General features: G+C 41.5%; 1 protein-coding gene across 11 annotated transcripts in view; it reads left to right on the top strand.

The window, feature by feature from the left end:
- znf438 (zinc finger protein 438) overlaps window positions 1–21,260 on the top strand; it is a 243,370-nt gene extending 222,110 nt beyond the window's left edge. For 7 of the 11 annotated variants that reach the window (XM_072576076.1, XM_072576081.1, XM_072576080.1 and 4 more), the window contains one exon: window positions 7,534–9,543. In XM_072576076.1, coding sequence (XP_072432177.1) covers window positions 7,534–8,476 — 943 coding nt within the window. In that variant the 3' untranslated portion in view covers window positions 8,477–9,543. Of the gene's footprint in view, window positions 1–7,533; window positions 9,544–14,393 lie in introns of those variants that run through there. The other 4 variants (XM_072576071.1, XM_072576075.1, XM_072576074.1 and 1 more) reach the window with 3 other exon arrangements.
- The last annotated feature ends 1,651 nt before the right edge of the window (window positions 21,261–22,911 follow it).

Genomic DNA, 22,911 nt, shown 5'->3' with positions numbered 1-22,911 from the left:
TTTTATCTCACAGCTCTAGTGTCTATCAAATTTAATTTCACAATCATTCATTGTCATTTCTTCATCTTAGGCAGTGAGTTGCACGCACAAAAAGGCCATTTGCGGCATAAAAACTTTTTTCCCTCCGTTGCCCCATATCTTTCCAGAGCCTTCTATCTGGTCCCTTGGTCTTTGTGTTATCAGTGAATTGTAGCAGATTTCCTTTGTCTACCTTATCTAAACCCGTCATTGTCTTGTGCACCTCTTCTAGATTTCCCTTCAAACTCCTTTGCTTGTTGGAGAACAACCCAAACTTCTCCAATTTAATCCTGTAGCTAAACTCTGACATCACTGCAACTCATCTGGTGAATCTTGTCTGTACCATCTTGAGGATCCTTGCATCCTTCTTGTTTGTGATTATTTGAACTGGATGCACTACTCTAGTTGTGGCCTAGTCAAAACTTTATAAAGGTTCAGCATTATAACTTCATGTTCCTTTAGTACCTCTGTTTATAAAGCCCAAGGTCCCAAACATTTTGCTAGTTCTCTTCCAATGTATCTAGCAATGTTGAAATGTCTATGCAAATGACAGCACAGATCCCACTGACCCTGCACACTTTCAAACTATACCATTAATTATATTTTGTTGCTGCTTATTCCTTCTGCCTAAAAAGCATAATCTCTCTCTCTCTCTCTCTCTCAAAGATTTTCTTCTTATGATCTTACCCTCCCTATCTGTCTGCATAAATATTAAGGGAAGGGGCAACCTTACTCTTGCCTTGTGTCAAATCTAAACATTCTATATCCAGTCCAATTGAAGGACTGTCCTCTTCCTCCTTGGAATATGATGATGATGACGATGACAACTCCCCGTGCCTACGACAATCAGTCTCAAGATGGTCCTCTCATCTTATGATCAAAATCTTTTCTGGGGTTTTCCCAACACCAACTTTCCATTAATTTAAATCTAGATGTTTCTTTATTTCTGCTTATTTATCTGGGGTCGTTTTTGGTTTTGTTTGTTCATGAGATTAGAATATTAGATGGTTTTTGACTGACACAGACTCAATGGGCTGAAGGGCCTTTTTCTGTGCTGTAGAATCAATAATTCAGTGAGTGTTGCTGACTAGGCAAATGCTTCGATTAGATTTGGTTTAATTTAATTTATTATTGTCACATGTACCAAGATACAATGAAAAGTGTTGTTTTGCATGCTAACTAGACAAATCAAACTTTATGCAAATATGCCAGGATAATAGAACAGAATGCAGAATAGAGTGTTATAAAGAAAGTGCAGAGCAAGATTTGAGTGTGAGCAGCAGCGGAGGTAAGACGAACCCGGAAGACTGCAGCTAAGGTTTTTAAAATTACTTACCGGTAGCGGGCAGCGGTGTTTTCTCTTTCACAGAAGGAGCGGGAGCAGCGGAGGAAGTGACGAGGTCCAGAGGGACAGCCGGGAAGGAAAGCAGTGACCATATATATAAGCAAGGGCTTCAGATATGTAGATAATTGGGATGCCTTCTGGGGAAGGTGGGACTTGTACAAGAAGGACGGGTTGCATCTGAACTGGAAGGGGACCAATGTCCTGGGTGGAAGGTTTGCTCGAGTAGTTTGAGAGGGTTTAAACTAGTATGGCAGGGGGGTGGGAACCTGAGCTGTATACCGGAGGTGAGAGTTGATGCAGCTGAGGCAATAGCAAGAGGTAGACCAGCTAATGGGAAGAATTTTCCTGGGAAGGAACCAAGGGATCAGTTAAAGTGTGTTTGCTTTAACACAAGGAGTATCAGGAATAAAAGTGATGAACTTCGAGCATGGATCACTACCTGGTGCTATGATGTTGTGACCATAACAGACACATTGGTTTCTCAGGGGCAGGAATGGTTGCTGGATGTTCCAGGGTTTAGAGCATTTAAAAAGAATAAGGAGGGGGGAAAAAGAGGAGGGGGTGTAGCACTACTAATCAGAGAGGGTATCACAGCTACAGAAGCTTCCATTGTCGAGGAAGATTTGCCTACCGAGTCAGTATGGGTGGAAATTAGGAACAGCAAGGGAGCAGTCACCTCGTTAGGGGTTTACTACAGACCCCCCAATAGCAGCAGGGAGGTTGAAGAAAGCATAGGTCGGCAGATTTTGGAAAAGTGTGGACGTAGTAGAATTGTTGTCATGGGTGACTTTAACTTTCCCAATATTGATTGGAACCTCCGAGCACAAGATTTGAATGGAGCTGTTTTTGTAAGGAGCGTTTCCTAACGCAGTACGTTGACAGGCCGAAGAGGGGAGAGGCCATTCTAGACTTGGTGCTCGGAAACGAGCCAGGGCAGGTATCAGATCTTGTGGTGAGAGACCATTTTGGAGATAGTGACCACAACTGCCTCACATTCTACATAGCAGTGGAGAAGGAGAGGATTAGGCAAAATGGGAGGATATTTAATTGGGGAAGAGGAAACTATGATGCGATTATACATGAGTTAGGAAGCATGGATTGGGAGCAATTGTTCCATGGTATAGACATGTGGAGACTGTTTAAGGAACAGTTGTTGCGAGTGATGAATAAATATGTCCCTCTGAGACAGGCAAGAAGGGGTAAGATAAAGGAACGTTGGATGACGAGAGCGGTGGAGCTCCTTGTCAAAAGGAAGAAGGTAGCTTACATAAGGTAGAGGAAGCTAGGGTCAAGCTCAGCTCTAGAGGATTACAGGCAGGTGAGGAAGGAGCTCAAAAATGGTCTGAGGAGAGCCAGGAGGGGGCACGAGAAAGGCTTGGCAGAACGGATTAGGGAGAACACAAAGGTATTTTATACTTATGTGAGGAATAAGAGAATGGTCAAAGAAAGAGTAGGGCTGATCAGGGATAGCATAGGGAACTTGTGTGTGGAGTCTGAGGAGGTAGGGGAAGCCCTATGAGTTTTTTCCTTCTGTATTTACAAAAGAAACAAACTTTGTAGTGAATGAAACCTTTGAAGAGCAGGTGTGCATGCTGGAATGGATAGAGATAGAGGAAGCTGATGTGCTGAAAATTTTGTCAAGCATTAAGATTGACAAGTGCCAGGCCCGGACCAGATTTGTCCTTGGCTGCTTTGGGAAACGAGAAATGCAATTGCTTCGTCACTTGTGAAGATCCTTGCATCCTCAATCTCCACTGGAGTCGTACCTGAGGACTGGAGAGGGGCAAATGTAATTCCTCTCTTCAAGAAAGGGAATAGGGAAAACCCCGGCAATTACAGACCAGTAAGTCTCACATCTGTCATCTGCAAGGTGTCAGAAAGGATTCTGAGGGGTAGGATTTATGACCATCTGGAAGAGCATGGCTTGATTAAATGCAGTCAACACGGCTTTGTGAGGGGCAGGTCATGCCTCACAAACCTTATCGAGTTCTTTGAGGATGTGACTAGAGAAGTTGATGAGGGTCGAGCTGTGGATGTGGTGTATATGGACTTCAGAAAAGCATTTGATAAGGTTCCCCATGGTAGGCTCATTCAAAAGGTCAGGAGGAATGGGATACAGGGGAACTTAGCTGTCTGGATACAGAATTGGCTGGCCAACAGAAGACAGCAAGTGGTAGTAGAAGGAAAATATCTATGCCTCTCATTATCTTGTATACCTCAATTAGGTCCCCTCTCCTCCTTTTCTCCAATGAAAAAAGTCCAAGCTCAGTCAACCTCTCTTCGTAAGATAAGCCCTCCAGTCCAGGCAGCATCCTGGTAAACACCTTCTCCAAAGCATCCACATCTTTCCTATAATAGGGCGACCAGAACTGGACATAGTATTCCAAGTGCGGCCTAACCAAAGTTTTATAGAGCTGCAACAAGATCCCACGACTCTTAAACTCAATCCCCCTGTTAATGAAAGCCAAAACACCATTTGCTTTCTTAACAACCCTGTCCACTTGGGTGGCCATTTTAAGGGATCTATGTACTTGCACACCAAGATCCCTCTGTTCCTCCACACTGCCAAGAATCCTATCCTTAATCCTGTACTCAGCTTTCAAATTTGACCTTCCAAAATGCATCACCTAGTATTTATCCAGGTTGAACTCCATCTGCCACCTCTCAGCCCATCTCTGCATCCTGTTAATGTCCCGCTGCAGCCTACAACAGCCCTCTATACTGTCAGCGACACCTCTAACCTTTGTGTCATCTGCAAACTTGCTGACCCATCCTTCAAACCCCTCATCCAAGTCATTAATAAAAATTACAAACAGTGGAGGCCCAAGGACAGAGGCCTGTGGAGCACCACTCACCACTGACTTCCAGGCAGAATATTTTCCTTCTACTACCACTCGCTGTCTTCTGTTGGCCAGCCAATTCTGTATCTAGACAGCTAAGCTCCCCTGTATCCCAATCCTCCTGACCTTTTGAATGAGCCTACCATGAGCTTATCAAATGCCTTGCTGAAGTCCATATACACCACTTCCACAGCTCGACCCTCATCAACCTTTCGAGTCACATCCTCAAAGAACTCGATAAGACTTGTAAGGCATGACCTTCTTATGAAGAGAGGTTGACTGAGCTCGGACTGTTTTCATTGGAGAAAAGGAGGAGGAGAGGGGACCTAATTGAGGTATACAAGATAATGAGAGGCATAGATCGAGTTGATAGCCAGAGACTATTTCCCAGGGCAGAAATGGCTAACACGAGGGGTCATAGTTTTAAGCTGGTTGGAGGAAAAGAGGGGATGTCAGAGGCGGGTTCTTTACACAGAGTTGAGAGCATGGAATGGAATGCGTTGCCAGTAGCAGTTGTGGAAGGAAGGTCATTGGGGACATTTAAGAGACTGTTGGACATGCATATGGTCACAGAAATTTGAGGGTGCATACATGAGGATCAGTGGTCGGCACAACATCATGAACTGAAGGGCCTGTTCTGTGCTGTACTGTTCTATGTTCTATGTAAGATCAGCTTTAATATATGAGAGACCTGTTCACTCTATGACTTTCTATAACCAGTCAAATTGGAGTCAGGGCTGATTTTTCTTTAAGTCTGGTAACAGTGGGGAAGAATCTATTCTTAAATCTGTTGGTATTTGTTTTCAAACTTTTGTATTTTCTGCTCAATGGAAGAAGGTGGAAGAGGCTAAAAATGAGATGGGAGGGGACTTTGATTATGTTGGCTGCTTTTCCAAAGCAGCGGAAAGTGTAGATGGAGTCACTGGAAGGAATGCTGCTTTGGAAATCCATGGTTTTCATGATGGATTGGGCTGTGTCACAACTCTCTGTAATTTCTTGCAGTCTTGAGCAGAGCTGTTACCATACCAAGCTGTGATGCAATCAGATAGGGTGCATCTATAAAACTTCGTAAGAGTTATTGTGGACATGCTGAATTTCCTTAGCCTTCTGAGGAAGTAGCGTCATTGTTGTGTTTATTTTACTATAATGTCGACGTGGATGGACCAGAATTGATAGTTGGTGTTATTTACTCCAAGAAACTTGAAACTCAATCATCTCTATCTTAGCACCGTTGATACAGATTGGGGCATATTCCCCACTCCTCTTCCTGAAGTCGATGACCAGCTTCTTTGTTTTGCTGACATTGAGGGAGAGATTGTTGTCTTTACACCATGCCACTGAGCTGTCTGTCTTTTTCCTGTACTCTTGTCTTGTTATTTTGGGATGCAACTCAGCATGGTGATATCATCATCAACTTTGCAAATGGAGTTCGAGCTGAATTTGGCCATACAGCTGTGAGTGTATAAGAAGTATGGTGGGTGGTGTGGTTGCAGTTTGTGGGACACCAGTGTAAAGCATTGTTATGGAGGAGGTGCTGACCCCTCTCCTGCTTATCCCTAATTGCCCAGAAGGCAGTTAACAGTCCACCACATTCTTTTAGTCATTATGTTTTTGGAACGTGGAGCTATCATCCTAAGTTATATTATCTTGCTTCCTTTTCAAACACTTCAAAAGAAAGCCGTCCTTGGACTCTTCCTTCCTCCCCCACCCCAAGCCTCTATTTCCTGTACTCACCTCTCCCCCTTGACTATGCTAAGATGATGTTGTCGTATTTGTGGAGTACCGTACAAATATATATTAAAATGTTTCATGAAGCTGGCAGTTAATTTTGTTATTGAACAGTTAGTTCCTCTTCTGAGCATGTTGAATTTTCCAACAGTAAAATTATACTGGAGATTGCTCTTGTGAAGGATTACTCTTTCCACTGCTGTTTAATTCAACTAGGTGGTGTGATGCTAAATGCTTATTTGTAGCTGCAGGTTTTCAAAAGAGAATAACCTGTAAACCACAGACCAGAGATGTGTGTGTGATTGGTGGGTGGGGGGGAACGTTGGCGTGGAAACATTCTTTTATTAGGTAACAGATAGTTCGACACCATATTAGGAGAAGTGCCACATTACTCACAATGTATGTGCTCTGGAAACAAGATGTGAGATCAGCTTTTCCTCACCTTTAATGATCACACTATTAATATGTACCCTGAGCCTTTGTTCTGTGACAGCATGATATTTATGGGCAGAGTGCAGGGCAGAACCATTTGCTTTTCCGGGGAGAAAAACTTGTTTACAGCTGAACCGAGCAGCTGTTGGAGAAAGAAAGGAGCGAGACCTGTTCATGAATAAAACATGCTGTTAAAGGCTACTTGCTCTTAAGTAATAGTCCATAATAACTGTATTAGGAACAAAATGATAAGATTTTCTGTGAGGTTGGATTTACTGTACAAGTCAGCGAAAGGACACTGTGAACATTCATAAGTGTGAAGTGATCCAGAGTCTTGCAGACCTTTATTTTTCTTGGTTGGGTTACTCTGGAGGAGGACATGGATATGGTATTTGTTGAGACTGAACAACACCCGTTGGCATGTTTCTTCCAGACAACCTGTGTATTTAGCAGAGCTCTCCCTTCACAGCCAAAGTGAAAACTACTCATCTGCAGGTTTATAGCCTATTCTGTGAGCTTTACTGAAACAACAAAATCTTACCAGTATGTTTTGATCTGGAATGTTGAATTTAAACTAATAAACATTCAGAAAACTAAACTGAAATGAATCTTATAAAGAGCTTATAAAATTGATGAGAAATACAGCAGAGCCTGGTTTTGTGATTTAATCTATCAGAGATTTCAAGGCTCTAGATCTTTTTCAATTGCATGTGTATTTCAGCCTTATTAATATCTAATAGAATCTGATCCATGTAAATTCTGCACGTTGAGTTACTTTTACATACCAAAAAAAATGTATTTTGAATTTTAAGGATATCTGGCCGGATTTATATCTCTGGTCTATTAATTTTATTTGGCTTCATAATTGTTTTCTTTTTCACTTCTTCATCCCTTCTTCAACCCCTCCTCCACACACATCTTCTCTCGATCCTAAGATCGCCCCCTCCCCCCCCTCCTGTTTTTGCAGATTCTGTGCTGGTGCATATAATGCTTACCCTTTCAGGTGGAAAGGTGGGGTGCATTACAACAATTTTTCAGCCCACTTGTAAAATTCATTGTAGAAATATTATTGTTGTAATCTGTAGCAACCAAGAACAAATTATGATTTTGACATACCTGTCTTGTTTAAGCTAAGATCTTCAGTTTAATGAGGTTGTTTTGTCTTTTCAGAAAGCAGACTGAGGATAATCAATCACAAGCTGAAGTGGTTGGCCTCAGCACCTTGCAAATAAAATGTGCTCGTTGCCAAGTTGTCACCCCCACCTTTGTTGATATGAAACTTCACCTGTTATGTGCCCATGAGGAAGAGTTGCAGCTGAGGGTAGAAGAGAGATCCGTAAATGATAAAAGTAGATGCGTCAGTGGATTTCCGATTTACTCAAGCATGGAAGCTGAACAAGAACTGCTCAAGCACGCAGCAAACTACTGGAAACAACTTGGTGAGAAAAAAAGTTTTGTCAGGTGTGACGTTTGTGAAGAAGCTTTCCAATCTTGTTTTAAATTGAAGAAGCACATGAGTTTGCATTATAAACAGCAGCTCCATTCAGGTGCTGTGGATTCAAATACAGTTGCTCAGGCTAATAAAATTCAGTTCATTACAAATTTAGGGTTTAATTGTATTTTATGTAAACAGAACTGTGGAAGCAAATCTGAACTTTTCAGGCACTGGCAAAGTTACCACAAGTGCAAGGACCCTGCTATTCTGTGGACAGTCTTCAGTTCATTGAATGTACATTGCACAGTTGATGAGGAACTGCCCAATGTTTCACCAGAACACACTGCTGTCAGCACTGAACCGTTCTGCAGGCATATTGTTGATTCAGCATCACAGTATGAACTACGTAACAGGGAAAGGATTGTCGATGAGTGCAAGGTGCACTTGAGCAACTGCACTGGTGAAGCAGAAGGCAGTCTTGATTATTGCCACTTAACATGTCCATTTTGCTTGAAGACCTTCTACTGTGTGAACTGGAAAGGTAACAGTGGCAAAGAAGTTGTCTTTCAGCAGGAGGATGTCATGCATCAGTGCCCAAAGTGCCTACTAAAGTTCTCATTAACTGCTAAAGGTCTTGGAGCTCAAGTACTCTGTACTTCATCCAAACATTGTGATTAACATACCAGTGCTTCAGGAACTTAATATATCTTTCTGAGGTGAGTTGGTAGCCAGTGTAAAATACTGAAATTGGACTGCGACACGTTAATAATTAATTCAAAATATATGTTTCTCATGTATGTTCAGGTGAAACAATGTCCTTCTAATTGAGAAATGCTTGTCTGGTTGTGAGACTGTACATTTTCTTTCAAATAAAACTGTCTTGGGATCTTGTAATATGAAGGTGCATGGTAAAGTTCAGCATGTTATAAGGAAATGGTTTGAATAGAAAGTAGAAAATTAAACAAAAAAAGCGATCTACTAAAACTTAATTCAGCATATAATTAAAATCTGAAATGGTGTTGCGGAGACTAATGCAGTCTCTTTAGTTTTGAGGATTAGCAATCAATGATACTGCAGAGAACAACAATGCATCTTGTTTCTGTGGCAAATGTATAACTCAGATCCTGAAATTAAAATGTAAATATTGGTTAACATTGTAAAGTATTGCACTTAGTTTTGACACTGAAGATGCCAAGTAAGCCATAAAACTGCTATAGCTCCTCTTAGTGGTACAGAAAAATCATGCAAGTATTCCTTTTACTTCATGGTATCAACAGTCTGTCAGATTTCATGGTGATAAAGTACTTATTGCAACTGTCACACCAGTTTAAAAATAGGAGATTGTGAAGAATTTCCTCATTGTTTTCTTGATGTATTTTATTGATTTATTTTCTTTTTCTCTCTTTTACCTCACTTACGTTGAGATACAATAAAGTGGATACTTGCAGCTCTCTAGTACCTGATCTAACCAGCCATTTTTTTTTCAGTATGAAACTAGATGGTGTCAGCCAGTGTTTGCCTATAGGGATGTCATGACCAAGTCATTTCTTGTCCTTAGTTAGCATCAATACATGCACTTTATTTTAGCAATGGTCACAGAATAAAATTTAGATGCCTTAGCACCGCCATGTAAGAAATGTTTAAATATTTAAATTGATTAATTTAGGAATTTCTTAATACCAATTTGTATATGCAATAAATTTTATGCGGGATCAGAATTGGAACAAAAAGGAAGATTCATTAATTCTATCTTTGTGCCCCTGTTTAGTTCTTCATGCAGGGCCTTGTTTAAGAAATTCTGATCTCCCACCAGTCTTAGGACAAAAGGTGATTTTTTTGTTGGATTAGTGGTGCCAGCTGGAAAAGTGCTCTGGAATATTAATGCCACAGTCTAACTGTTGGGAACAGGTAACTTGTCAGATCTATCAGTGCAAGAATGGTTTATGATAACAGGAGATCTAAATGTGAAGAAAATTAATTATTAAAATAGTGGAAAGAGTTGTTCATTTTGTTAGGCAGCAATCTTGAGAAATGGAATATTCCTTACTGTAACAGTTTTATGTTCTTATTACTCTCTCTTTTTTCAATAACATTAACAAAAGTTCTCCCAGGCATTTGGAAGCTACATATTTCCATCCTCTGCCCTTGGATCATTGCAATCCTGAAGGATTAATGATAAACAGTTGCCTCTTTAGCAATTCAGTAAAGCGATCAAAGAACATGGAGAAAAGCAAGAACATTCTCTTGAGTTGGATGAACATAATGAATGGCAGAGCAGTCTCGAGGAGCTGAATAGCCTACCCCACTCCTATTTTTGATTCCAAGTCACCTTTTATTCTTGCATGTGATGTGGGCACCGCTGACAAGGCATGTACTTTTGGCTATCCCTGACTGCTTCATGAGCCACTTGGATGAGCATGACTTTGAATAGGATAAGTTATGGACTACAGAGGTTTAGATAAACTGATGAATATGAAGTGTGAACAATGTAGGAAACCCAAGCAGAAGCAAGGAAAACTTGCAAAGTCCTCCGAGGGTGGAATCGAACCTGGGTCCCTGGTGCTACGAGGCAGTATGGCTAACCATTGAACCACCATGCCACCAATTAAGTACATTACACCATTAAAGATGTAGCAGATATCCTTCAGAAGTATTGCTAACTATATCACCCTGTTAAATTTCCTTACGCGGTTTTCTCATTTATTTGAATTTAATAACATTACAATAGACAATAGACAATAGATGCAGGAGTAGGCCATTCTGCCCCTCGAGCCTGCACCGCCATTCAATATGATCATGGCTGATCATTCCTAATCAGTATCCTGTTCCAGCCTTATCTCCATACCCCTTGACTCCACTATCCTTGAGAGCTCTATCCAACTCTTTCTTAAATGAATCCAGAGACTGGGCCTCCACTGCCCTCTGGGGCAGAGCATTCCACACAGCCACCACTCTCTGGGTGAAGTAGTTTCTCCTCATCTCTGTCCTAAATGGTCTACCCCGTATTTTTAAGTTGTGCCCTCTGGTTCGGCACTCCCCCATCAACGGAAATATGTTCCCTCCTGCCAGAGTGTCCAGTCCTTTCATAATCCTATACGTTTCAATCAGATCCTCTCTCAGTCTTCTAAACTCAAGGGTATACAAGCCCAGTCGCTTCAGTCTTTCCGTGTAAGGCAATCCTGCCATTCCAGGAATTGACCTCGTGAACCTACGCTGCACTCCCTCAATAGCCAGAATGTCTTTCCTCAAATTTGGAGACCAGAACTGTACACAGTACTCCAGGTGTGGTCTCACCAGGGCCCTGTACAGCTGCAGAAGCACCTCTTTGCTTCTATACTCAATCCCTCTTGTTATGAAGGCCAGCTGCCCTATGTCTTAACCAATAAGACATTGGAATAAATAGAGTAGGGAGATGGCAAGCCATGAATGAGGGTTTCAGCAACAGATAGACCAAGTTGGGCAGTATTAGAGGTGGTCTTGGAGAAGGCATTGGTTCTAAGTCAGTTTTAACAGGGCTTCTCAGGTATGGTTTGGTTCAGCCTGAGATAGTCATTGTCAGAGAATGTAGTTGGTGACAAGGAAGCAAATACAGAGGAACAGTAGCTTTGGTTTTCCCTGTTCTTAACAGCAAGAAGGGATGAATCACTAGGTTAGGAAGTGGCACAGCACGGTGAAAAGATCAAGAGAAGTGGTGAAGTGGAGCTGACTATCATTAGCATGCAGGTGAAAAACTGCATGGCTTTAGGTGGCGTATATCAATAAAGAAGATGAGATCAACAGTGGATTTTGAGCACTGCAGACATGGTGATATGACAAGAAAAGCTGCTAGAATTTACAATTGAAAATTAAGCCAAGTAAGGTTAGTTCCACTGAAATTAAGAAAAAGTACTGGAGAAATTCAGGTCTGACAGCATCTGTGGAAAGAGAAACAGAGCTAGTGTTTTGGAGTCCAATATTAAGACAATATTATCCCATTGAGCTCGTCAGAAAATTAATGATATTGGATTCAATGTGTCAGACGTTTTGGAGGATGAGGAGGTCTAATATGCATACAGTGCCACAGACAGTGTTATATTTTGTTAAAGCTGTTCTGGTGTAGTGAGACAGTTGAAGCCTGACTCGTGAGTTTAAAGTAGGCAGCCACTCCCAAACCTTCATAATATGGCAATGCAGGTTCATGGTTCATGGTCAAAACTGATGTGATGGGGTAACTCTGAGAAGCAAATGGAAACTTAGTACCAAAAACAGGTAAATACAATCATGGAAGATAGAAAATCTGCAATCAGAATTATCTACTTATAGGGCTAGAAACTTGAGGCGTAAGAGGCTTAAAATTTATTTGAACTACAGAAAAATACAATGCTGATGGAATATCAGAAGAATTGCTGACCCTGGACTTCAATGATGAATGCAACTTTATATGTTCCGGAAAGATCAAGTTGACAGTTAAAAAAAAAATTAAAGGAGCTTATCCTGTTGTAGTTGGGAACTTAGGTATTGAACACTTCCAAATAGAAATCTTTAAGATACAAATTGCAGTGGTATAACCAGGAATATGCTGAAGATCACCAGGCTGAAATAAAAAGGAAGAGAGCTAATTGTATCCACATTTTTTTGAGGAACGCAAGCTATAATAAATTGACAATGCTTAATGGTTCAGAGTCTGAACTGAAAAATTTAAATTTATAGCACACTGATCCATCAACAGTGAGGACAATAGGGCAGCTATATGTAATGTTATTAATCTTAAATTCAAATAAATGAGAAAACCGTGTAAGGAAATTTAACAGGGTGATATAGTTAGCAATACTTCGGAAGGATATCTGCTACATCTTTAATGGTGTAATGTGCTTGATGGGTGGCATGGTGGCTCAATGGTTAGTAATACTGCCTCGCAGCACCAGGGACCCAGGTTCGATTCCACCCTTGGATGACTGTGTGGACTTTGCACTTTTACCTCGCTTCTGCTTGGGTTCCCTCCAGGTGCTCTGGTTTCTTCCCACAGTCCAAAGATGTGCACATTAGGTGGATTGGCCATGTTAAATTGCTGGAAATGTATTGCTGGAAAAGTGCAGCAGGTCAGGCAGCATCCAAGGAGCAGGAGAATCGACGTTTCGGGCATGAGCCCTTCTTCAGGAATGAGGAAAGTGTGTCCAGCAGGCTAAGATAAAAAGTAGGGAGGAGGGACTTGGGGGAGGGGCGTTGGAAATGCGATAGGTGGAAGGAGGTCAAGGTGAGGGTGATAGGCCGGAGTGGGGATGGGGGGCAGAGAGGTCAGGAAGAAGATTGCAGGTTAGGAAGGCAGTGCTGAGTTCGAGGGGTTTGACTGAGACAAGGTGGGGGGAGGGGAAATGAGGAAACTGGAGAAATCTGAGTTCATCCCTTGTGGTTGGAGGGTTCCTAGGCAGAAGATGAGGCGCTCTTCCTCCAACCGTCGAGTTGCTATGGTCTGGTGATGGAGGAGTCCAAGGACCTGCATGTCCTTGGTGGAGTGGGAGGGGGAGTTGAAGTGTTGAGCCACGGGGTGGTTGGGTTGGGTTGGGTTGATATAGCAACACAACGGTCGGAGGAGGAATGCCTCATCTTCCGCCTAGGAACCCTCCAACCACAAGGGATCTCCTCCATCGCCAGACCATTTCCTTATTTCCCCTCCCCCCACCTTGTCTCTTCTCTTGCTCCTTGGATGCTGCCTGACCTGCTGCGCTCTTCCAGCAACACATTTTCAGCTCTGATCTCCAGCATCTGCAGTCCTCACTTTCTCCATGTTAAATTGCCCACTGTTCAGGGATGTGTGGGCTAGGTGGATTAGCCATGTGAAATGCTGGGTTGCCAGAATGGGGTGCTGTTTGGAGGTGTGGTGTGGACTTGTTGGGCCAAATAGGCTGCTTCCACACTGTAGAGATTCTGTGATTCTATGAATAGAGACAAAAAATAAGCATAGCTGAAGCAAGTGTGGTCTCAATGGTTTAACAAAAGCATCACCAACAACTGAAGGAAAAGTGAATCTCCAAAGTCCCACAGGGCGGAGAATGAAGGGTCATAGACATCTAGACGTCTACAGCACAGAAAAGGGCCTTTCAGTCCAGCAGACCTGTGCCAGTCAAAAGCAATCACCAAATTCTACACGAGAATGAATATAGAAGTGCTTAAATTTTAATCAAAGGGGATAAGAATGATCTAGGAGGAGCATAGCTACCGAAGAAGAGTTGGGTAACAGTAAGTATTCTTGAAATAGTGTAACTATTAGAAACAGACAATGAGTAGGCCAGAACCCTAAATGGTGATGGTGGAGTGAAGATAAAGAATCAACACAAAATAGGTAATAAACTACATACTTTCTCTAACTTTTCTTGAAACCATTAGATAAACACAATTCTTCAGTAATGTGCTCAATTATAAAGGAAATGGAAGTCACAGACATATTTCTCCAGAGAAGAACTGTATTTATCCCATATTAAAACAACAAATGGTAGGATGGTTTATTTTTGTGTATTGTAGGTTACTATGAGAGCAATTAAATAAGATTCTAATAGATTGAAAAGGATTCAAATCAGTCACTTTAAAAAGGTTATTTTTGTTCTTGGTTTCTTTCAAGAGAGGTCGTAAAGGCAGAGGTGCCGAAGTATCTGGCTTACCAATGGCAGGAGAGTGGCCATTCTCCCAGTTCAGGTTATTACTAGTTTGCTTTAGCTGTAGCAGTCAGAAGATGCTGCAGTCCAGAAAGATTCCAAGCTTCAGCAGAAGATTCCTGATTGACGTTTCTTTCTGAAATCACTTCGGAAGTTGTTCCCTCCTGCCTGAATGAATCTATAATTCAATTTACCTTTTTGACATGTAGTGTGTTTATGGGATGTTACTAGATTGGAACAGCTCCTTCGTTAAGTTGCTGTATTTGGTCAGTTCAGTTACTCTAAATTCATTTTTCTTTTGTTTGTGTTTCAATTGCAGTGTTTAAATAACTTCTGTTTAGCTTAAAGCTGAGTGGCATGACCAACTACAACACACCTGGCATATCCACTTCATATCTGTCTTTAAAAGAAGAAAAAGTTAGGGCCTAGGCTCGCTTCTTAAAACATTTTGAAGGGGTCTAACCTGGTCCATAGCAAGGGACTAACAAGGCTCTTGTGGGTCAGCTCTGTAAACATGTCCACAAACCTGTTAATCTTGCATTTAACCCAGAAATGATTGTTAAACCTAGGCATTTATTGGCATGACCAACCTGGTAAACAGCAACTACATGGATTCATAAGTTGGGTGGGGGGAGTGTGGATATAACAAACAGCTGCAGACCCTAGAGATCTGAAGCAAAAACAGAAATTCCGGGCAAAGCTTAGCAGGTCTGGCAGCATCTGTGGGAAGAAAGCAGAGTTAACATTTCAAGTCTGATGAAGAATCACCTAACTCAAGGTGTTAACTCTGCTTTCTTCCCACTGATGGAGCCAGACTTTCAAAAGGGGAAGACTCTGCCTGACGTTTCAAATTTTTAAGGCAATTATATCCTAAGTGAACTGTGAAAACCATGCCAACAGCCCTGCATAGATTTGTGTAAGGATTTGACAAAAGTTCTCCTGCTACCTAAGAATGTGATGATGTATTGTCCACTTGCCTGAATGGATGTAGTTCCAACAGCTCTCAGGATGCTTAATACTTAACCAGGGTAAATCAGTTTTGTTGATTGGCATCCATTCACTGGCTTGTATCTGCATTCCCTTGAACACTGGTGGACCTTGGTTGGAGTATGCGATATATACAGGATGCATTGCAGAAATTTGCCGAGACACTTCATTTTTTTGGAAGCATTTCCAGATGTGTTTCCAACTCCTGCTTTTAAGTCTGTAGATCAAAAGAAGCATTTATCTTCTGTATCCTTCTTTTCTTGTTCTGTTTCATTCTGTTTTCAAAAAAACAGTAACTGCTTTCTTTGAGGAGTCAATAGCATAGCTGACCCAGGAGGATAGTAATGTACACAACACCTTACGCTCAGGAAATATCTGGAAAAGGAGGTATTGTAGGCCACAATGTTAGGGATATCTGCAAAGCTAAGGAATTTGAACATGTGGGAGTTGGAAATTTAAACAACTCTTTAAGCCAGTTTTAATAAGCTGTGGTAAAACTGTAATCTGAGGGAGGTTACAGATCACCAGGTTGAAACAAAACTTGGCTTTAGCAAGAGATAAGAATTTACTGAGCACTTCTTGTGGTGGGTGCAAAGAAAATAAGTCTCTTCCTGCCTTACCATGGCTCGCTCTTCTACATTGCTGCTTATCCTAAGGTTTCCCATTCTCCACTATTGCATTCCTACTGTTCACTCCTCTTTTTGTTCTTCCTGCAGAACTCCTTCCACTCCTTAGTCCTCGTCTGCCTCTTGTGGTTATCTTGTCATCTGCTGGTGCCTGTACACATCTGTCCTCCGTGATGAAGGCCTCCAAGCCCTCCGTTTCTTCCGCTCACCCCGTCCCAACCAGTACCCTTCCAATGATGCCCTCATCCACCTGGCTGAACTGGCCCTGACCCTTAACAACTTCTCCATCCAATCCTCCCATTTCCTCCAAACCAAAGGGGTAGCCATGGGCACCCACTTGGGACCCAGCTATGCCTGCCTCTTTGGGTATGTGGAACAGTCCATCTTCTGCAGCACTATCCCCTACCTTTTCCTCTGTTACATCAATGAGTGTATTGGCGCAACCTCATGCTCCCACAAGGAGGTTGAACAGTTCATCAACTTCACAAACACCTTTCTCCCTGACCTCAAATTCACCTGACCATCTTGGACACCTCGCTCCCCTTCCTAGACCTCTCCATCTCCATCTCCAGCTACCCGACTAACCATGAACATCTACTACAAACCCACCAACTCCCATAGCGACCTGGACTACACCTCCTCCCACTCTACCTCCTGTAAAAACACCATCTCTTATTCCCAATTCCTCCGCCTCCACTGCATCTATTCCCAGGATGACCAATTCCACCATAGAAAATCCCAGATGGCATCCTCCTTCAAAGACCGCAATTTCCCCTCCCACATGGTCGTCGATGCCATCCAGCGCATCTTGTCCACTTCCTACACCTCTGCCTTTGAACCCCACCCCTCCCATTGCAACAAGGACTGAACCATCCTGGTCCTCACTTTCCACCCTACCAACACCCGTATACATAGCATCATCCTCCACCACTTTTCCCACCAACAAACAGACCTCACCACGAGGGATATATTTCCCTCCTCACCCCTATCAGCATTTCAGAGAGAAGATGAAGACTCTTTTGGTGAGACCATTCACTCTGCGATGCCTTCCTCGATCCACGTCCCTCACCCCACTCCCAGCACCTTCCCCTGCCACCGCAAGAAGCATAAAACCTGCACCCCCACCACCCCCCACTCACCTCCATCCAAGGCCCCAAAGGATCCTTCCACATCCAACAGAAAATTACCTCCACTAATTTCAACTACTGTATCTGTTACACCCGATGTGGTCTCCTCTACATCGGGCAGACAGGACACCACCGTGAGCATAAGAGGTATAGTTAGTAAGTTTGTAGATGACACCAAAATTGGAGGTGTAGTGGACAGTGAAGAAGATTACCTCATTACAACGGGATCTTGATCAGATGGGCCAGTAGTCTGAAAAATGGCAAATGGAGTTTAATTTAGATAAATGTGAGATGCTGCATTTTGGAAAGACAAATCAGGGCAGGACTTATACACTTAATGGTATGGTCCTAGGGAGTGTTGCTGAACAAAGAGACCTTGGAATGCAGGTTCATGACTCCTTGAAAGTGGAGTTTCAGGTGGATAGGATAGTGAAGAAGACGTTTGGTATGCTTTCTTTTATTGGTCAAGAGTATTGAGTACATGAGTTGGGAGGTCATGTTGCGACTGTACTAAACATTGGTTAGACCACTGTCGGAATATTGCGTGCAATTCTGGTCTCCTTCCTATTGGAAGGATGTTGTGAAACCTGAAAAAGTTCAGCAAAGATTTACAAGGATGTTGCCAGGGTTGGAGGTTGAACAGGCTGGGGCTGTTTTCCCTGGAGTGTCGGAGGCTGATGGCTGACTTGATAGAGGTTTATAAAAATCATGAGGGGCATGGAGAGGATAAATAGACAAAGTCTTTTCCCTGGGTGGGGGAGTCTAGAACTACAGGGCATAGTTTTAGCGTGAGAGGGGAAAGACATAAAAGAGACCTAAGGGACAACTTTTTCACGCAGAGGATGGTAATGAATGGAATGAGCTACCAGAGTAAGTGGTGGAGGCTAGTATGATTGCAACATTTAAAAAGCATCTGGATGAGTATAGGAATAGGAAGGGTTTGGAGGGATATGGGCGCAGGTGGGACTAGATTGTGTTGGGATATCTGGTCGGCATGGACGAGTTGGACTGAAGGGTCTGTTTCTGTGCTGTACATTTCTATGACTCCATGACTGTTTTTCAGAGAACATCTCTGGGACACCCACACCAAAAAAACTCCACCGCCCCGTGACTGATCATTTCAACTCCCCATTCCACTCCACCGAGGATATGCAGGTCCTGGGCCGCCTCCATCGCCAAATTCTAACCACCTGATGGCTGGAGGAAGAACACCTCATCTTCTGCCTTGGGACATCGGATTTCACCAGTTTCCTCATTTACCCTCCTCGCACCTTATCCCAGTCTTAAGCCTTCAATGACACTGCCCTCTTGACCTGTCCATTGTCTTTCCCATTTATCCACTCCACCCTCCTCCCACCCCAACTGCCTCCCATTTATCTCTCAGCACCCTCTGGCCCACAAGTCTCATTCCTGATAGATGGCTGATACCCGAAACGTCAATTCTCCTGCTCCTTGGATGCTGCCTGACCTTCTGTGCTTTTCCTGCACCACACTCTCAACTCGGATCTCCATCATCTGCAGCCCTCACTTTCTCCCATCTGCTGGTTTTGCCTTCCATCTCCCATCTTCTCTTTGTTCCATTCATTTCTCCCATTTCACATCTACTGTCCCCTTGAGTCTCCAGTTTCCATCACTTTTTCTCACTTCCTCAACTGTTAACCCCTGTCTCATAAATCTTGACCATTTAAAAGGGGAGAGGTTAAAGAGTGTAAACGTTAGCTGAAAATCAGTTTTAAAATTTCAGATTTACAGAGAAAACAGAAAATCTTTTGTGAGATGGGGCAAAATCAAGTTAGAACTGGACTGTACCAGGCAGCGGAGCAGGTAAAATGGAAACATGATTAGGAAATGAATGAGAAGGGAGATTTAAGGATGTGTCAAGTCTGTATCTGAGTAGGGACAAGGATCAAAATGTGGAATGTAGGGGGCAAGGGGAACTGGAGCAAAGCAGTGGGAGAAAAACATGGTTGTGAAGAATCCAAAGTCAAACAGATGGAAAATTTTAAACTATAAGTATTTTAGTTTATTTTGGAAATAAAGATTATTTGAAATAAACAAAATGATTGCTAGAGTTTGGTAATGTACAACAGTGCCACGAGAAGTGGGAGAACTTAAAAATTAAAGAGTGGTTTTGTTAGCAGATGTTCCAGCAACCTGTTTAAAATAATTACAAGCAATTGTTTGTATTGTCACAAAAGCAGGATAAAATCCTGATGAAAACCAGGAAGTGCATGCATGCACGCATAAAATCACAAACCACTGATGAATTGTCAAACAACCTGGAAGGCATCAATATTTGGTACAATGAGGTTGCATATAAAATTTGCACAATAGAATAACTCCTTTGTGATGTTAAGGTTCTCTGATACATCATCATTTGATATAGCCTGTGTGGGCTGTGTTAAGACTTTCATTGATGGGAAGTTTAGATATTAAACCACCTGTTTGTTAATCCCTTCTCGCCCAACTCTGGTTGATATCCTTGTATTCCTGGTGCGTTTCTCACATTGAATCATCTAATCCCTTCTTGAAGCAATCCTTCTGAGTGTATTCTAAGTCCCTAACATAAACTGCATTCCCCCTTTATACAGGATGCTGAGATGAAATGGCAATACAAATGCCATATGTATGTAGTGGCTGAATTTTAAGAAATATTTCAATCCAATTTGTGAGTGCTGACCTTCACACACAAAAAAAGACTGGAGGAGATAAGATGGAAGCTTTTGTAATCATGCAGAGACCATAGAGAGAGAGAAAGGTGTCAAGATTTAGGATAATCTCATGCTGCTTGTAACTGTTCAGTTTATTCAAAAACTATTGTTTGGAAAGAATTCTGTTATCTTAGATTCTATTCATTGAAGTGTACTTAGAAATTCTGAAAAGTAAGTGAATGCACTCATTTCCATCTACATAGTTTGGTCTGTGTGTTTTGTTATGTAAAGAGATCCCAAGCAAAACAGTTCTGAACTGTGAGATGTTAAATGCAGTGTGTCAGTATTGCAGAGTACAAATGAGCCTGAAGGCTGTTGTATATAATCAAAGGAAGCATTTTAGGTTCAAACCAGGTTGATTTATAAATGGAACCAGACATAAATACATAATAAAACCAAGATGGTGTATCTACAGAGCTGTATTTTGAAAAAAAAAAATTAAATGTCACTGAAATATCTCTCACAAACTTTGTATTTTTGTACAAAAAGTAGGCTGTATTTTAATATGTACAGCAAAATTGGAAAACAATAGATGCTAATAGAGAAATTAAATCTACTGTGTTTATATTATTTGAAAGTTAGGAATATAAATCTTGCAAAGTTAAACCTTTTAGTTTCCAAAGAGCATGCATCTTGTGGCTGAATTAAGTGCTAAAATTTCTATTAACAACTAGACATATTGTAAATTTGATGACCCGTATCTCTAGTTTAGCTATATGTTTTTTTTCAAAAAAATAAAGCAATGGTCTGAGCAAACATTCTCTAATGTAGCTATTTCTGCCTCTCTCAGTTTCCAGATCAGTTCAATTGACTGAGCCACACACAGCCTGGGAAATGAGGTCAGGCTGCAGGTGGGCTGGAACACATAACTGCAGTCTGCTTAAGACCCACCGCACACAAACTGGTGGTCCAAATGGAGATAGTGGTTTTTATACATTTTTATTTGACAGGTTATTGAGAGTTATATTCACAAAATGTGTACTTTCCACAAACAATAAGCCAAAGGGAGTTGTACACCTTATGTAAGTTCGCTTTGTTGGTTTACAATCTTCAGCTAAATCTATCTCTATCCTACTGATTAATCTTTTATATTGTAAACATAACATTATTACAACAAAACTCAATTCATATCCAGGTAAACAAGAGCAATTTTGTTTTATGAAATGAAAGCTGATACATCCTTCACCTAATCTTTTAAAGGTATATTAGAAAAAAATGCAATTATGTTGTATTTTGATTAAACTTCTTATGTAACGCTGATTGCTTTTAATAAAGGTTGGGTTATGTTGTTTGCTGCAAGTTGATTAAATACATTGGTGATGCAATTCATTGGATTTATTTTAAATTTCCTGTGCCTAAGGATCTTTAAATTTCTTGTACATTTGGGAAAATAAATGTTTTTTGATAAAATTACAGAATTGGTCCAGAATGATGTAATGTCATAGATGGTGTGTTTACTCTTAATGCCCTAGAAAATATTTGAATGTTGAATGTGCATGCTCATTGCCATGCTTGCAACTTAAAAGTGACTTGTGTTTGAAATGGTCAGCTCATTAAGGGAATAAAGTTTTAGAAGAACGCACAAATGAGCTCCCCTTGCAACACATTTAGTGTCTAAAGACCTGCCTGATCTGTCATGCCTTGATGTGAAGGAGTTCCTGGACAGCTCAGAAAACTTCTGTTTAATGCCATATTTGAATTCCCCAAGTCTGGTGTACCGAAACAGCCCTAGCAAAAGACATGACATCTTTTGTGTGTGTGGCCATGGTGAGTTATCCCTCCTTGTTTTCGTTAATCTTAAATGCAATGTTTGACGGGATTGGCTGTGCCATCCTTCTTCAACAACTCTTGTACATTGCTTAGCCGCACAGGCCTCCCTTTGTATGGTTTGATTGGCACTATCTGATGAAACTCGCATCTTCATAAATAGCTTCTCTTCCCTCCCATAAATCATCAATTCCAGTGTCTTAAGGATCTATCTTATCTCTTCTCTGTTCCTTATCTGTACTGTACTGCTCTACTGTGACATGTATAACGTTAGCTTCCATGTGTATGCTGTGATACTCAACTCTTTTAATCAATTTTCATAACCAAAAACTGCTTCGATGATCTGAACTGCCTGAATGTGAGAGTCATTGTTGACCATTCTGTGGAATTTCTCACCACCTACATTCCTTTTGTCCACTCCTTACCATATTTCTTTCGCACATGTTCCTTGAAAAGATTTCCCACAAGTAATTTGCGACTGCAATTTAAAGTTTGCAACTACCTAGCCTTTGCCCATCTATTTACTATAATATTTCTTCAACTGCTATTCTGTTATTACCAGTTTAATTCCACCTCTGACATTCTTAATATCATCACAGCAAGAAACCATCATGCCTCGGTTAGTTCTTTGAGCTATTGTACTCACTATTTTTTTCATTATTTATCTTTTCACAGTAGCATTTATTGTCCATTCCTGATTGCCCAAAGGGTAGTTAAGAGTCAGGTGCATTTCAATGGGTTTGGAGTCAGATAAGAGAACAGATCTTCTGCTCTCAAGAACATTGTCGGGGAAAAGCCCATCTCGTTCACCATCGATAATGGTTTCCTGATCTGCTCATTCCAGATTTTTTTATTAATGTCAAATCCATTTATCTGCCATGGCAGCTTCAAATTCAGGACCCCAGGTTCACTGCATTAATAGTCCAATGATAACAGCATTAAACCACCACCACCATTCCCCCTCCACGCTGCCCCACAAGTATTCCTTTAATGTACATGCTTGTTCCATTTTAAAGTAACTTTGAAATATGGTTGCACCATCTCTTCAGTCATTGAATTCCAAATTATAACAGCTTGCTGTCTTTTTTTCTTGACGTTTCTCCCAATATTTCCACTGGGTCTTTTACCAAATATCTCTTCTGGTACCAACCAATCTCCTGGTGGGAACAATACTCTATCAACACTTCACATACAATGGATTATTCACAGTTTGATTCAACCTGTTCTTGCTACATGGAATTGGTATATAGTCTAATTTTTTCTTCT

The sequence above is a fragment of the Chiloscyllium punctatum genome, chromosome 8, assembly GCF_047496795.1.
Source record: "Chiloscyllium punctatum isolate Juve2018m chromosome 8, sChiPun1.3, whole genome shotgun sequence".
Lineage (NCBI taxonomy): Eukaryota > Metazoa > Chordata > Chondrichthyes > Orectolobiformes > Hemiscylliidae > Chiloscyllium > Chiloscyllium punctatum.
Note: the sequence above shows the minus strand (reverse complement) of the source record. Positions and strands in the feature narration are given on the sequence as shown.